Source organism: Carassius auratus, chromosome 30 (genome assembly GCF_003368295.1).
Source record: "Carassius auratus strain Wakin chromosome 30, ASM336829v1, whole genome shotgun sequence".
Lineage (NCBI taxonomy): Eukaryota > Metazoa > Chordata > Actinopteri > Cypriniformes > Cyprinidae > Carassius > Carassius auratus.
In genome coordinates this window covers 10,003,312-10,021,306 of record NC_039272.1, presented here as the reverse complement: position 1 = coordinate 10,021,306, position 17,995 = coordinate 10,003,312, and the positions used below count along the sequence as shown (strand labels likewise).

Genomic DNA, 17,995 nt, shown 5'->3' with positions numbered 1-17,995 from the left:
ATAAGAAAAGTGCCACCAAATCAGGATATTATGATTTCTGAAGGATCATGTGACACCGAAGACTGGAGTAATGCTGTTGATAATACAACTTCAACGTTACAGGAATAAATTAAATTTTTTAGTTTATTAAAACAGAAAGGTTATTTAATTTGTAATCATAATTCACAAATTATAAATTTTACTGTATATTTGATCAGCCCCCCCCCCCCAAAGCTTAAAAAATTTCTACCGACCCCAAAATGAACAGTAGCGTACCTCATCACGTAATTGTGCAGCTAGTTCACTGTACAAGCTACTTCCTCTCCGCCATGTGTTGTACATTTTTATTGGTCAGCGATCACCCCTTGAGGAGAGGCCAGATCCAGTGCCAAGCCTTATGGTTTCTCTGCCTCCAAGAATTTAGCTCCTGCACCTAAGCACTAACTCGAAGCCAAATTGTAGAGGCCTTCACTGGATGTTTCCCTTTTTTCTCAAAACGGTTCGGTATTGATCTTTCGTCCCCCTTGCGAGCAGCCTTGAATAATCCGTTTCCCTCTCAGTTCTTTTCTACACAGTTTATCATGAGCGCTGAGGGGGAGAGAATGGAATCAAGGAAGGAAAACAAATCCATTATCTTGTCAAAATTCTATTTAACTTCATTAGGCCTCATCCTAGGAGAAGTGGATAATGTCCTCTGTTGATAACATTGGCTGCTTTTTAACAGTGCGGTCAATCATGATTGGACATGTTTCGACCCCAACAACTTCATCAATACACAAAAATTATGCATGGCTGCACTTTTATTTATATACGGGAAAAAATCGCCTTACATTATCTTTTACTGCCTTTTGTTCACTGGATAAACAAACTGTTGACATATACTATTTGAAGCTCTGTCACCCAATTTAATGTGCTATTTGGTTAAAGATAGACAGGGCAAACCAGAGTGAGGATGTACAACGCTCTAGGTCAGCTGTGGATCTATGGCATTACAGGATATATCTGGTTTGTATTGATTTAGTGAGGACTTCAATCAGAATTTACTGATTGCTTCCCTGTACCCCTCTGAGGGAGGAAGGGACAAGAAGGGATCTAGAGTATTACACGGATATGACTTTTAGCTCTATTAATCCAATTGTGGTCACCTATATATAAACCAGGAACTAGCTGGAGTGCCTCTATTTTAAGAAAAGAATACCTACCTGTGAAACAGATAGAGGAAGATAAAGACAAAAAGTGTAAGCTAACAATCAATAAAGAAATTTGAGAGAACTAAAATTGTTACAAAAAAATAAAACTATATATATATCGATAAATATATATTATTTTAATTCTACAAACCTTGTTTATGTAGAAATGTAATTTTTTGTTCACATAGGAAAATATCAAATCCGTATCTACGGAAGAAGTCCCATTTCAAGCTGTCCCTGTTATTTACCACCAATGAATGGAACTGAGTTTGGAGTGAAATACAAAAAAAGAAGTGTGATTGGTAAACACAGGCATACAAACATTCAATAGACGTTATCAGAGGATCCCGGAACTCTTACTTCAGACTCTTACACAATATTGAAATCTTCCACAATTGGCGTGGACAAAAAGCAGCCTCTGCTCTTTACTTTATTGTCCACTGAAGGTCAGAGTCCATTTTCTTTTTGCTCTGCTTACAGCTGGTATTTGATTGGCTCAACACGGTCTGTTGTTACCATAATTCACATAAAATGCAGCAAAAATCATTATTTCCTCAGAATCCATTTGAGTTCCTTGATTTCTTGCAGGAGTTGACCTGTTTTCTACAATGATATTTATAGGGTGATAAATGCATCTCACTGCTAAGAAATAAATATTTTTAAATCTAATTTATTGAATAAATAACTGATAACCTGCAATCAGGGATAGGGATATGTTCTTTTAAAAACTGATTACACACACACACACACACACACACACACACACAAACTAAAAATATATAATTAATCTGAGTTCTTAAACCTTATCAAAAAATATAAAAAATCAGAACTAACATCTCGTATAAACAGCCTAAACTTATTTCTGGTTTATTTGTTATGAAAACATAATAAATGACCTTGCTAAAGTTTTCCTTTTTTAAACAGCATGTGAAACAATGTGTTCACTATGACCGGCAAACTGGAGGAAATCAAACCTTCCTGCTTCTGAGGATTGTGAAGTGTTTGAGGAATAAAGTAAAAACATCACAACTACACACATTTAAGAACAATTAAAAAAATACCCCCTGCTGCTCTCTTTCTTCACATTTCTTTACAAACCACCTTTCAGGTTTTTTTTTTGGAGTGTTCACTGTTGCTTTTTTTATTTTAGAGTGTAAATATTTTAGGTTTCAGCCTTCTTTAACAACTGAACCAGATGGAAAAAAACACAAACCCTCGGAGCAGAATGCAACACAAGCTTGTTTTCAGTTCAAATATTTCATAGTTCCCTTCAGACCTGATAAATCTTCTTTACAGCAGCAGGAAAGGAATTGGGTGCAGGGCAAAATCTGTAAATCCAGAAGCGTCTGATACTGTTTCAACTATTAATTGTTCCCTGTTTCTCTACTGTCGTAGCAGAGGTCTCTTTTACTGACCTGCAAAACTTTTAGCATGGATGTGTGGAAGTCAGTCGGAAGTCAATGATATCCATGGCAATAGTACCGAAAGTGCTCTTCTTAAATGAGTGAAATGATCAACGGCTTTAAAACAGAGCTGTAATTGAGGTTTCTTTCATGAAGGTGGGGAATGTTGTATCATATGCTCGTGGAATTCAGGCTCTAATTGACCCTTGAATTCATTGCTGGCCATTAAAAACAAAGCAGGCCTTCTATGCTGCATGTGGGTTGTGAACTACGTAGGGCACTGGCCGGTCAGTTGAGTAGCACTTATTCATGAATTCAGCACTGGATTAAATTGGACCCTGATAGTATCAAACTATGGAGTTAGGACAGACATTACTTTGTCTTACAAGTGGCTTGTTGATGTTTAGCAGCTGAATTACTTCTTCACTCAAATAAATGAATCAGGTTACATTAAATGTTTTCAGATGGTTTAAAGAAAATGTTTGTATTCATGCACATATTTTAAATCTACCTCTAAAGAACTAAACAAAACATTGTTAAGTGAATATTATTTTTCATTTTGTTATTTCATACAGTGATACACTAGTGAGCATTTTAGCTGATTTAAGAAATTTAAAGGGATAGTTCACCCAAATCATCATCATCTTCATTTCTTAAGCTATCTTGAAAAATGTGTTGTGTATTTATCTACACAATGAAAGGCAAAATTGTTCATAAGCATGCAGCACACCACTGACTTTCATTGTATGGAAACAAGCAAACACTTTTTTTATTTGAGTGAACTGCCCCTTTAAATGACTCACATTATCACTTCATCTAGCAGAAAAACAGTCTTTGTCTATAACGCTATCATCAAGACAGGCGCAAGTTCTCCAGACTGTCACTACTGTTTGGGTGAAGGGGATGTTACAGGGAAGCCTGGGGCCAGTAAAAGGGGGTGTAAGTGCAATTTGAACGATGCAGAAAGAGAGTAGAAATGAGGAATAGGGGGTGGGGGTGATTACTGACCTCCTGAATCAGAGACGAAGAGCCACTGCCACCGAAAGCAACACTCGAATCTTTCAGCTTCCTCTCTGGCCCGCTGCCTTGGCCTGACTGAACACATGTCAAGGGCACAACTGAAATCACGTGCTGAGAGGTACAAAGAACCACATTTGACTCATGCTAATGAAAACGGCAAAAAAGACAGCATTTGTTTTAAACAAAACAAAGGTCACAAAACATTCTGGTGTTAGTTGCTTTAGTAGAAGACGCTGGACTAACAAGCAAGTGAGTTGGATTATACAGAAGCATTTTATGTTTGCATTCACAGACAACAGGCCTTTCTTTTTCCTTTCCACCCCCACTTTGCTTTTACATTCTTCTCCATTTCTATTCACTTCATACATCCATTTTTTTCAACCCAAAAATCTTGCCCTCTGGGCTCCATTATCCAAAAATCTCCTGTGGGATTAAGCAGTAGGCTAAATTACTAATGTTACATGTGATCTTTAGCCCCATGTGTGTCTCTGAATCAGACTGAATGGGTCAGGCTGAGATTACCCTCCATCTTATAAATGATTCAACTGCTGAGGAAAAGGGTGTTACTACTACTAACATTACACTTTTTTTTGGGAGATATGTGTGGGGTGAACTATTTGGGTAAAATCGAATCGTGATTTTTCAAAATGCAGGTTTTTTGTGCTTGTTTGTAGAGATGTTAAATTTTGCATAATATCATATAAATACTAAAGAAGTACCACATACACAAAAAACGCTGGGTTAAATACAACCCAATGCTTGGTTAAATATGGACAAACCCAGTAATTGGGTTGTTTTGACCCAACGGTTGAGTTAAATGTTTAACCCAGCCTTCTGGATAGTAACCCAACCCAACCCAATTGCTGGGTTTGTCCATATTTTACCCAGCATTTTTTTGATTTTTAATTCTTACATAAATACTATTGTTAATCTGTTCGATATTAGTCTTGGTTTCTTCATTTTCAAACTCTAAACCATCAATTGTTTCTTCTGGCAGACAGATGCAACAGAAAACCCTTTTCTTTTGTTGGCAGCAGCCGGTTTGTAACCACTTCTCATTACAAGTATGGGAAGCCGGCCAAATTGTACAGCCGTTTCCCTTAAGAGAGGTTAGTCAACTAGTTTTTTTTAAGCAAACCACAAACTAGTTGGTTTTGCACATCCCTAACATTAAAACGCGTCCTCGGAATGTGATTGTATTGCATCACACAGCCGTTGCGTGCTCAGTGTGGTCAGACAAATTGCTTGTCACTAGAAACGTGTTCATCACACCTAGTTAGAACACAGTGTTATACGACTGTGCTGAATGGACATGTCTGAGTACTTGACCAAACCAAACAAGCAGTAATAAACTCATAGAAACACAAAGAATGTGTGTGTGTGTGCGCGCACATGTGTGGGAGATCTACAAGAAAGGGGGAAGTGTAGCACAAGTTAATCCTGTAAAGAGAGTATCTGATTCTGCCCATAAGCCTAAGACACTCAATGCTTGATTCCTCCCTATCTTTCATTACAACTCTTCACCTTAATGAACGCTGACACGCGAGGCCATATGGGCCAAGACTGATGACATGAGACCTCAGCTGCTGCCTGCTGCCATGTAACACTCACTGCATATGTGTTTTACTGATAGCGACAGAAGGAGAAAATAAAACGAGTTAAGTAGCAGCAAAAACTGGGTTTTACTTTTGAGGTTAGCTTTTCCTAAACACACTGTAAAAAATTAGGCATTCCTTTACTGACCATTACTCTTGAACAGAAGGTAAACCAGCTCATTATGTCCATTAATAGCTTAAATACTTCAAGTACCAAGAAAAATGTGTGCTGAACCTTGCACAGTGTGCAGTAAATAACCCTAAAACAATATATCACATGCACCACTAATGATCATATATGACACTGCTGCACTCAATAAGAGAAGAAATGCACAATTATTGCACAAAAAGGTCAGTCACTGTATAATCTGAGAACGTTTCTACTGGCTCAGGTACTGTATTTAGACTATCTAGCTGAAGTGAACAGAATATTTAGTTTATATCCTGGACATCATGTTTGCATAGACTATGCCTGGTAAACATGATCACAAAGTGTATTGTAAAATCAACCTACTCACTACTCATAAATTACAAATCACATTCCCCTGTTTTAGACAACAGTGATTAAATGTTTCTCTTAATGAAGTTAGGCGCACTTATCAGTATGTCCCTGATCCAGAACTGATAAAACTGTACACAAGACACATTTAACGGTCTCAACTAGTTACTCCACAAGCATACAGGAAATCACACAGGGCACTTACTCTCTAAATTGTGTCTAAATGATGCCATGTGGTTTACAACTGCTTGAAATCACACCTCATTCTTTAGATTAAGGGCAGAGTGTTGAAAAAATATAGAGACTACTAACAGGGTAATGGTATGTATTACAGTACCATGTAAAACAGAGTATACTCTTGCTTCGAAAAGGTGTTACTTCTTATAAACGCACTGGAAGTGTGTTTTTTTCCCCGGGAGGAGTCATCATATTAGTATTTGCTGAGTCTGTTCATTACCCTTTGACTTCTGCAAGCTACAACAGAACGGTTGTAGTTATAATAATACTATATAATTAGGTTGGAGTTGTAATAATATACCAATACAAGTGTAACCTATTATAGTAAAAATGTAAAAATTTTAAATTTTAAAAATAAAAGCATGCATCTTTTTTAGCCTCTTGCTCAAACTATAGAAAAAAAAGTTGCATGTATGTAGAGTTTGTGTGATGAGCGAGGCAGCAACAAACATAGGATTAAAATGGAATGCTCTCACTTTGACGTTTGACTTTTATTACAGTCGTGGAATAAGACATTGACGTAGCTCAAGGTGTGGGTTTGTTACCAGTTCTGAATGTTCAGTGAGGTTAATGTTCGGAGCAGGATTATCAGGTCACCTGCTGATGACATGTTCAGCGTGGATTTATAACAGGCCGCCAAATGGACACAGCTAAAGCAGGCTCTCATTTATAAGGCCATCTAAAACGGAGCCGACTGGAATTCTATTAAATATTTCCACTGACAGCACACATCCAAAATGAACCTGCCACAGCTGTCGGAAGGCCTGGGTTAGCTCATGCCACAGAAGGCTAACGATAGTGCTGCTGGGTAAAAATCACAACCTCTGAGCCATATGGAGAATTGGCTCCATGCATGTGTTTTAGCTTGAGACTGCATGCTGGGAAACTTAATGGCTCTCAGGACCCCAAAACATATGAGCAAAGCAGTGCAATCAAACAGAAGGGGATACCGTAGGGGTGCAGCAAGCCTGTAAAGTCAAGGAATGTCTTGTTGACACTGGATTTACTGTGTGTGTATGTGTGCCGATTTCAAAGAAAGGGCTCCGAGCATTTTTATGAAGGTATGAATGGGCTTGAATTGAAGTGTGTTACTCGAGAAGACTTTAGGACAGGCCATTTCAATATATCAACAGACTAACCGCCGAGGCTCATGGGTTAGGGCTGGTTTGGCCGCATATAGCCTCTGTCTTTCACTTCCACCGAGCATTTTTCCCCCCTTTTCACAAAAGTTTCCAGCAAAACAAAGAGGTGCGTATCTTTAGACCCCTGACCAGTGACAACGTTTGTTTAACCACAAAGACTATTTTGCCTTCCTGTCTGAGGGAGAACTTTGTCTTCCTTTCAGTGATTTCACAATTGCCTCATTTCCTATTTTCTCCAAGAGATGTTTTGCTTAATTGTAAGTGTTTCTAAGTGAATTAGGTCACCACTGGCTGCCTTGATACTCATTGATCTCTTTAGAACCGCAAAAATCCAAAAAGATCATTCTAAATTTACCCAGGTTTCTAACCGTTATTTCTAAAGGCTTAAATATCCAAACTGTCTCTTCTGAGCCTAGGGCAAACCGAATTCAAAGTTTAGAGAGTGCTAATACCCTCTGAGCCAAAAGACAGTACATTAGTAGACTAATTTTACTAAAGTGGACTAGAAAGGCAAAAACAAACCTCCTTTTCCACAAGCTTATGTAGTGAAACCAAACACCACTGCTGGGTGTCCTCCACCCCGTTCGGCCCTGCCCAGCCCCCTCTATAGCCCTGTAAAAGCCTTGTTATGGGAAAAAGCCATTCTGTGAGTTTTTTATGTTTGCAAAACATGGCAAGGAGGGGAGGGATCAAACATATGCCCCGAAACCAAAGTGGAGGTCAGACTGAGCAATCTAAAGATGATATTTGCTGAGGGGAGAAAGTACACGCTGTATTTTAGTGAGCATTTGATATGCACTTTAAATAGGTTGAGATATGGAGCTTGCTGATCCAGCATATTAACTAAATAAAATCTGTTTGATTTTGCATAAACTATTACTGTTATTACTGTGTTTTACAATGTTACTGTTTTACTGCATTTCTGATCATATGAATGCAACCTTGGTGAGCATGGGAGACCCAAAACATTTTAAAATCTTACAAACCCCAAAACTCAATTATGAAGTCAAATATATTACTTATGTTATTAAACACAACTTATACTGATTTAATAATTTTCAGAATGAAAAAAAAATTAAAAAAAAACTGGTCAAATGCAATGTAATGAAACTGAAAATAATTATTCTGGTATTCCAATGCACACATCTAATAAACAAGACTAAAAGCACCAGTAAATATTTAAGTGTACAACAAAATTGGTCCAAAATGTGATTCCCTTTGCAGACACACTCGCACACACACACACACACATACAAATATGTTTTCACTGGCTAGACTGTAGTGAAGTATGCAGTTTGTTCCTATTTCGTAATGGCTTGGCTTTGAGCCGACCCATACGCAGCCTGAGAGGGATATCCCAGCGTTATTGGGAGGGAGCCAGGTTGGAATGCCACCAGGTCTAGTTTCCTGCATTCCTGCCAAAACTCTACGCAACTACTTGCTTTTTCCCTCTCCCCTCACTGTTTCTTTGACAATAAACTGCCATATGGCAACCAGTTTAACTTTGTCTCTTCTGATCCTGTCCTGTCCTGTCTGGCTCACTCTCCTATCTATTCTGTTTTCCTTTGATGAATGACTCATTTTTAATATCAGTGCAAACAGACCCAGTTTTAAACACATCCAGCTTAGGCTCGACTAAGTGAGAAATGAATTTACAATATTATAAGACCTTTAATTTGTTTTTTCAAAATGGAGAGTTATTTAAGTTTTTGGGTTTAGTTTTAATTAAGCAATATTGTACAGAAACATAAATGTAAGATAATGAAAACACTTTGAGCTGAATTATAAAGTTCTTTGCCTATAAAGCTCTTTTTTAAAACAGGAGTCTGTATTTAGTGTTTTAATTACTTTCGCAAATACAGACACCAGGAATTTGGCCACAAATAAGTTCAATGTTGGCCTATTTTTACACTGCCCTAAAAAGCCTTTCTTGTTTTAAGAAGGCATTTATAGCATTTAGAGAGTTTTTTAAAGTGTTGAAAACAGGCAGTACAGTGGCTCCAGTCAGTCTGCCTAATGCCATCGGCATCCTTTCATTGTTTCTGCATTTCACTTGATTTACAAAAAGCATATCCTTGACTTCTGCAAAACAACATTAATTAATTGTGTTGTGTAAAATTGTCCTCAGTTATTATTTTTTTTTATCAAACCTTGTGGTTGGTATTATTCTAATATGATCAAAAAATATCATATTTTAAAATATATATTTTATAAAATATCATATACAGTACATACTTATTTGTATTTCTTGTCAAAAGTTTATAAATCTAAGAATAGCACACAACTTCTGAAAATGAAAAATATATACATCACACTATTTAAATAATGTTGAAGCTTTATGAGATCATTTTGAGGGCCATTTTGTGTTCTCCTCTATTTCCTAACATTCAATCAAAACAGCTGTCCTTATTCAAACAGCATTGTACCCCTTACGTTAAGCCAGTGCTTACACTAATGCAGCCGCTAATGTGCATGTCTCATATGGCCAGGTCTCTGAATGATCTATCATAAATAAAGAATGACAAGTCCATCCAGGCTCATTCGGTATAGATCTGTGTTTGCTTAAGAGCCTCACTCTCAGTGTATCACTCTAAATTATCCCCTGAGAATACAGTGGAGCATAACTGCTGCAGCATAACTATGAAACATTTTTACGTATAACCCTGAATTTCCAGTGTACAAGCCACCTTGAATAATTAAAACAAGCCCATACCAAAATAATTTTATATAGAACAGTCAAAGCCAATTGTGCATTCGCACACATCAATAGCAAAGACTTCAATAAAAACGTATTTTTTCTGTATGCGCAATGCAAAAGCACGTCTTAGACCTAAATTATGAAATGGTGAGAAATTATTAAGCAAATAATAAATTTGATTGCATCGAAGTTAAATTCGAAAAGTGCAATTACTGCAGGTTTCCGATTTAATTTTATATGAAATGTAAAAGATTAAACCTGATATAGTCCAACTTAATATATAATGTCAACGCATGATGCAGGTGTCTGCACAGTATAGTTTACATTAAGATTAAGCATTAATGTTTTAGCACTGCCTAAAAGCCTGTTGTTTCCATGGAATGATTCAGTTTTTTTATGATGGTGAGAACTAGCTATGCAAGTAGTTTCATACAGGATTGAACTCAGTCTCACTTCATGCTTTCAAACTTTACACATTAGTAATCACCATAGAGTTGACCAGAGTGCACATTCAACGGTTATGAGAGTGCATTACTACAATCTATCTACAGATCTCACTCATGACCATACCTGTTTGAACTGCTCCTCATAAGTCCATTCGTGGTGCTGCGATTGTGCTTGTGATGCCAGACCACTCGGCGATTCAGCCTGCCTTGGAGCTGCATAGGTTGGCTGGACTCTGGACAGATGTATCGGGGTACTTTTTGGAGACTGCCCGGCACCGGGATAAACAGCAAGGCGCGGTGGGTAGTGAGCGAGGGGTCCTTCCAAATCGTCGTCCCCTCCAGCCTCGTTCATACTGTCATCTTCCTCCAAGTCGCGGTCTTCATCATCCATGCCGCGGTCCAGGTCTGGGTCGTCATCATCATCGTCGATGTCGGAGTCGGCTGTGCGCTCGTGTGGGTGGCCGGAGCTCGAGTTCGGGGCTCCCGATGCGAACGCTCCCCTCACCGCTGCTTGATAGTGGCGGAAAGCGATAGCTTGCTGATGAATTTGCGACTCCACCATAGACCTGATGTCTTTTTCCTTCTCGGCGTGGCGGAGTTTCTCCTCCAGAGCGAGTCGAGCCGCCTGTTGTCGCTGTAGGTTCTCCATGACCGCCTCCAGCTTCATCCCGCTGCCGCCGCTCGAGTTACTGTGAGCGCCGGAGGAGCTGACCAGCAGAGGAAGGGTGCTCGCCGACGAGAAAGCGGCTTGCTGTGGGCAACAGAATGCAAAGGTCACTAAAAAATTTAGCTGGAAGCAGAATTGCGGGGGGTTTCGTGAACTCAGACCCCCTTCATTAAAACTTAAACCCCCCCTCCTCCCCCCAAAAAATAAATAAAAATAATAGTTTGGGGGGGGGGGGGTCGTAGGTGGTGGACAGCAAATATTATTTTTCATACAAATAGCTAGTTACATTTCCAGTTAGTTAGAACATTTAGATATCATTAAAAAGACGGTAACGGTGGTAGTTAACCATAACAACTGTGCAATTCAGACAGTACAATAAAGCATAAAAACATGATGTATGACTTTATTGTAGCTACTTTTATTTATGAAAACTATAATCACAAAAATGTCGCTTTTGTTTTAGATAGGCTAACTGATGTTTAGCTATGATATAGGCTAGTGGCGCCAAATTACAGCTCACGAAAATAACATTTTAGAGCTAGTTTAGCAGAATATGCTGGTCGAAAGTAGTTTCTATGTCAAAATTCCTTAAAAAGTAAGTCTTTATGTCGAACCTCAAGTGTTTCCCATACTTTGTGAACGATTAAAACTCATTTGTTTATCAGTAAGCTAACTAAAGTAACGTTAAGTTAGTCGGAAAAAACTGAACTTATCAGTGCAGGTAACTTAGGCACAACTTTGGTTTAATGACACAATTGAATTGTTTTAGTTTACATTTTTTCTTTCTTATAGGCCTATTGAAATGTTCAAATGGTATTGCCGATCAAATCAGTGCAGCACAGTTCATTAGATAAAAGATTTTTGCATTGGGTTAGGCAAGAATCGTGGTTTCCTATGGAAATGATTCCACTAACAGGATAAACTATCTGACGGTCAGCATCAATAAAGTTGTAAAAAGCACGCAATGCCACCTTTCTAATGTGATGTTACAAAAAACGACCTCAAAGTAGATTTATCCAGTGACAGAAACATGACAATGTATGAGTATTGTATATGCTGTGTTGCTAGCTATAGATCGAAGGGCAGCGCGTGTAGCGCAACACAACATGCGCTAGTCTACAAACATCTGCTGAAGTGCACTAAATATTGAATTAAAGTAGCTATATAAAATAAAGTGACGAAAGTGATATCTCTATTCTACCAGAGGAGCAAAAACGCTTGCTTACCAGTGCAGATTTAGTTGCTATGCTTGTGTTGTCAACCATGCTTCTTCCGTCAAATGCGAAGGATTTGCTCAAAAGTGACCTTTTTCCCCAAACAAAGTCAGAAGTAGTTGTATTCCCTTCTTAACATCTAGATGTGTGTCGTGAAAGCAACGAAATAGCTCTTTATAAAAACGGCTTTGCGACGCGCTCGCGGTCTCTCAGCGATTTGGCAACAAGTGGCTGTAACTGTAGCGAGAATGACCTCTGAGGACTAGAGATCAGATCAGATCAGTCCCTCTGCCTCCATCTGCTCTCTACACGTCAATACACATGGATAGAAGGCAATCAGGGCAGGGTCTGCACTCAGCCAACAGAAATACAGCTGAGCCGCTTCCTGCGCGCGCTTCTCTTCAAATACAGCACTTTAAACTTTATTTGAAACTAATCGAACGCTTGAACAATCTGTACGTTTTAACTTAAACGGAATGCTCCGCCAAAAAATTTTGACCCCTATATTAGAAAATATAGGAAGAGCTGTTCAGCTGTTTCTCTTTATGTGCGTTAAACGCAAATGATAAAGTCGGCTAGTAATTATAGCCTCATCTTATTCACGAGTTGTTCCTCAAAACAAATGTACGCATATATTTATAGGTTACCCACTATTTATGTGTTTCTGAACAAGAGTAGTGAAAGACAGTTGGAAATGTGTAAAAGGTTTTACGTTTATTGAAAACATTTCTTCATGTTATAGCTATATACAGTTAAATATATTTTACATATAGCTAATACAGCGTTTGGTTTTAAGATGAAATTATTTTTTTAATTCATTTATTTTATTAAATGTATAAAATGCAGCCCATGTTTACTCTTCATCTTAACTCATACAGAATACGAGTCAATCCGTTGCATTACAGCATCATGTAGACAGGCTTAAATAGTACAGATAAATATCACTATGAGTGTTGGTCTTCTGTAAATACACCCTTCTGACTGCAGAACATATAATTGCCATTCACCATGCAATTATCCAAGATTTGTAATTATATGAAATGATAAACAGACTTATGATTGAATTCCATATAATTTCAGAAGAGTATATTAGTCATTGCCACAGTTCTTAGGGTTTTAGACTATTTTGTGGTAATGAAGCTAAAGGTGCCTTTGCAGCATCCTCAAAATCAAGGCTAATAGATAGATATATAGATAGACAGATAGATAGATAGATAGATAGATAGATAGATAGATTGACTGTAATTTTATGTCTGAATTAGCCCAGATAACACTGAACAGCAGGTCATTTCTCCCATGACCCTTTGCTCTCTGATTATGATGAAATAACCTATTATCTTTTGACCCCAATAACTCCTGCAAGAATCCTGTGTTGCTTTATGCCCTCGAACCGTTGAGCAAAATTGATAATCATTCCACAGTTACAATCCTTTCAAGTTAATGCAAGGCTAAGGTCTCTCACTGACACTGATTAGGCTAGAATGGTTAATATGTTTGACAATGAACTGTCCTCAGAGGAATTTCTTGATGACAGGTTTGAATTCACAAGCTTTACACAATAATTAAATTATAATGTCTGCATAACAACAGTGAGACTTTTTAATTATAACTAAGATGTGTTGGGACACATGCCAGAGATCTAATGCAATTATTAAAATACAAAAATAAAAATTTGTTAATCAGATTGTCGAGGTTATGTAAACAAAATCTCTCCTCCAAAAATTTTAGGTAACAAACATCTCAGTGGGTTAAAATTCACAAAATGAGCAGGAATGGTGTAAAAAATGTGTTGTTAAACATCGCCACCTGTTGTTCATCAACGGTAAATACATCCAGACTACACTATAATTTAAAGCCTTTAGTGAGAGCTCCATGTGTTTCTTATATTTTAGTAAGAAATTAATGCAGAATTCTTAAAAGAGGTTAAATATATTCTTCCACATTGCTAATCCTAATGCATATTCTTTATCACGACTTGGTTAATGATCCAGTTTCAGCTATTAAATCACGCTATAAAATAAAAATGACTCAGCAAATAACTTACAGAAAATCTGTCATTATTTTTCATAGCACTCACATTTTCAGAAACACTTAGCTAATGAAAACATAAAAGCATTTGGCCTTGGTATCAGATGGCAGCTGAGTAAATGGAATAACACTAATACAAGTGGCTTTATTGAGCTAATAAAGCACAATGCTGTGATTGAAAGAAAAACAGCATCACCACCAATGACATCAGTGTATCTGACTCACTTATGTTACAATAACCATAACATCAAAATCATGTCTACATTCATAATTTAAGCCAAGAATATACCACAGGCACAACAAGTCAGTAATGCTTTTCAGGGGAAATTTGGTCAGAAACTGTATTGAATGTTCATAAATTTGTTCAAAAGATGTGAATGCTGGAAGGTCACATTTTTATCTGAACCAGTTCTACCCTACCTGACCTTGGTATGGTTTTATTAATAATCCAGTTTGTTAAAATCAAATTTATTGTTTTAAGTGCATTTCAAGAGAATGATTTTCTTTCTTTTTTTAAAAAAAAGAATAATGATCAAATTAGAGGAAGGAACCAAATAAAAAGAGAAGTATAGAACCAGCCCATGCATTGGAAAGAGTAGGAGAGGACATGACTAGAGGACAGGGGGAAACAAGCAATTATGTTCAGCAGTGAGGTTACAGAAAGCACTGAGGGGTGATTTAGAAACATACAGCTCTATTTCAGCTGTTTGAACTTGAGGTTTCTATCTCAACAGTAAATGTTTAGATGGATTTGACTTTGGTTTTACACATTTTGAAACTTTACTAAATTATTAAAAGTTTGCAAACAGATATTTCCAATGCCAAGTCGCCATAATAAACATTTTTCATGTTAATATTATGTACTGAATGCAATGCATAACATTTGTTTATTGAAATGACGAAAGATTGTGAAGTCCTCTTTTAGACTCCTGTGAACAAAATGGGTGAATTCCAACAGACTTTACAGGAATATAAACAATATGTTTATATTATTTTTAATGTTATAGAATTGTTATATATTGTTATAGATAGATATTATTGTTGTATGTTATATAATATACAAAAAGTGCCTGTGCATACCTTTAGCAGCCCAGTGGAGCTGATGCAAAGACAGATTATTTGCATTAAACCACCATAAAAAGGAAAAACTGTTTAGAAATCAAAATTATATAATGATAAACAGCTACTGTCAATTTTGTAAATCTCTGAAAAAAAAAATCATTTTTACAGATCACCAGAATACGAGTGACTGACATAAATAGGAGAGCAAGTCAATATGTTGACCAAGAGCTGCATAGTTAAGAGTTGAAAACAGAATAGCAGATGAATAAATCAATACTGATCAGGGTTATTGATCCCTGAAAACTTGGTTCAATGTAAGAATTATTGTGGACCTTACTGTTTCCAATGCATTCCAGTTATTCTTTTGCATTTAATGCAAAGCAACTACCAAATTCCATATTTTCAGTAACTGATTATGAACACATTAACTCCTTCTTTTATTTATGTTGTAAGTTCTTGAAATGGTGTTTACAGTAAATCAGTTTCATCTGGTGTGGTCCTCTATATAATGCTACTGTACATGCAATAACCTGTTTCACAACACAGCTATCATACACACAGTACCTACTGTAATGCATTGGTGTGTGTGTGTGTGTGTGTGTGTGTGTAAGGGTAGGTCTACAAATGTCTGGAGCACACTTGTAATTAGACAGTATTGATGTCATTGTGTTGAAAAGTCTATGGGTAAAAAGGAAGGCTAGCTACTGTAATTACATCTCCAGCTCTCCATCTGAGTGCATTTTGGCTAATTATTCTCCCCCCCCATGACTCATGACTGCTGTAGCATCTTATTTAAAACCAATCTCTAAGTATTTATCAGTGTTAAAACAGGGAGGTGATGATTTGAGAGGAGACTGGTATGATGGAAAATGCAACTAAGGCTATAAATTAAATTAAATTAAATAGGGTGCATGTGTGTACAGTACATGTTTGCCAGTGTCTCTTGTGTAGGCCAAATAAATGTTTTCAGTTCCAAACCTGTTCTGTTCAGTTGTGCTTGTTGCAAAACCGAAAGTTCAGCATGAGATTAGCTTTAAAAACTCTTCTTGACTATTAATCATTCAGATTAATAGTCAAGAAGAGTTTTTAAAGCTAATTCAGACTGAGGATTAATCTGCATCTGGAAAATACCTTGGTCACACACATTGTAAAGAATTTAACATTGCACTGATAACTCATTTTATACCGTATGACTTATACTGAGAGTCAGCCATGATAAATAACTTCCACAAGCAAAAGTTTCCACTAACAGGGGGATTACAGGGGGATCATTTGAGAATGATCTCATCATGTCAATCTTCAGGTAACATACAATAATTTTATGAGTTCAAATGTGTGTCCTGTTTACTAAAAAAAAAATCTGTATAGTATTGCTGTTTTCTTAGATGCCTTTGAGTGAAACAGCCAGTAGGTGTCTCCAAAACACAACTGCAGTTCAGCAGGTACCTGATGGTTATTTAAAAACTGCTGCTTAAGAAGTGATTAGAAAGGCATGGAAAGTCCCTTACATACTACAAACTTGTTACTGTATTAATGTGGTGGTGTTGGTGCAGTGGATAAGACACATGCCTTTGGTGTGAGTGACCCGGGTTTGAATCCATTGTGAGACACCAATGTGTCCCTGAGCAAGACACTTAACCCCTAGTTGCTCCAAAGGTGTGTGACCTCTGACATATATAGCAATTGTAAGTCGCTTTGGATAAAGGCATCAGATAAATGAGTAAATGTAATGTATTACAAAAGATGAAAAAAACATTGATAATCATCAGCTAAAACAAGATCACTTGTAAGCCTGAAGACTTCTGGACAGATCCACTGTTCTCACTCTGGTTATGAATTTGTCCTTATGACTCTTTTCTTCAGTGTTTGTGCTGGCAAATGAACTCAGATGGTGAAAGTACAAATAAATGATGTTTATACTGAATTCATTTTATGACAGAGCAATGAACTTTTTGTATAATATCTGATAACTTTGCATATTAAATAAATGGATTACTTTTTAATAATGCATCAATTATTCACTCAGGATCTTTTAGTCTAAAATGAGATTGCAGTTGAAGTCTTTCAACATTCAAAAAGTTGGCCTCGAAGCAAATAAGTAAGGTGGCAAACATATTTAAACCACTGCAAATTAATGACGCAAATGCAACTTTCCTTGACTTAATGTTCTAAAACATGAACAAATTACTAGGAAATGTGCTGTAAACAACAACCCATCCACTCTGAGGTTACAGTTACCTCTAGAAACCAAGGGACGTGGTGGTACTTCATGCATGACATCTCTTGACTATAGGAAACCATGACTTCGCCGAGCTGGAGACATTAATCTCGCATAATCAGGATTAATGCAGAACACAGCCCTCTCACTCGAACTGACAGATGGCTTCAATTACGTGAGCACTTTAATACATTTAAGAGAGCTCGAGTCATAAACTCATCGATTAGATTAGCAAAACCCAAAACAAGTACAGGTCTGTTCCGGGAATTGCAGAAACATTAATACAGTTCTTTAGGGGGGAAACAAAGAAATATAAATATCAAAACTCTCAATACTGTTTAAAACTTTAGGAAAGACAACTTGACTTTAGAGGGCAAAAGGAAAGTACATAGACATAGTTATCTCAGTTTTAATGGCTAGGGAGCATTTTGGAACAATTTTGTGATTCAGTAAGCATATCAGTCCCAAGGGAGAACTGCACCCAGCACCACAGAATAAAAGTCACTCTCAGCATATTGCATCTCAGGAAATAGGGAGCCTGATAATCATCTGGGAGTACAGGACTAGGGCTGTCGTTGTACTTTGGCCATTAGATAA

The 17,995-nt window shown here is 37.2% G+C and overlaps 1 protein-coding gene across 4 annotated transcripts in view; it reads right to left on the bottom strand.

Moving 5' to 3' along the window:
* Nucleotides 1-12,432, bottom strand: part of LOC113049147 (AT-rich interactive domain-containing protein 3A) — a 68,976-nt gene extending 56,544 nt beyond the window's left edge. Inside the window, exons 1-3 of one of the 4 annotated variants that reach the window (XM_026211216.1) lie at nucleotides 12,103-12,432; nucleotides 10,334-10,960; nucleotides 3,581-3,667 (exon numbers count right to left, since the gene is read on the bottom strand). In XM_026211216.1, coding sequence (XP_026067001.1) covers nucleotides 3,581-3,667; nucleotides 10,334-10,960; nucleotides 12,103-12,141 — 753 coding nt within the window. In that variant the 5' untranslated portion in view covers nucleotides 12,142-12,432. The remainder of the gene's footprint in view (nucleotides 1-3,580; nucleotides 3,668-10,333; nucleotides 10,961-12,102) is intronic. The other 3 variants (XM_026211217.1, XM_026211218.1, XM_026211219.1) reach the window with 3 other exon arrangements.
* Between the last annotated feature and the right edge of the window lie 5,563 nt (nucleotides 12,433-17,995).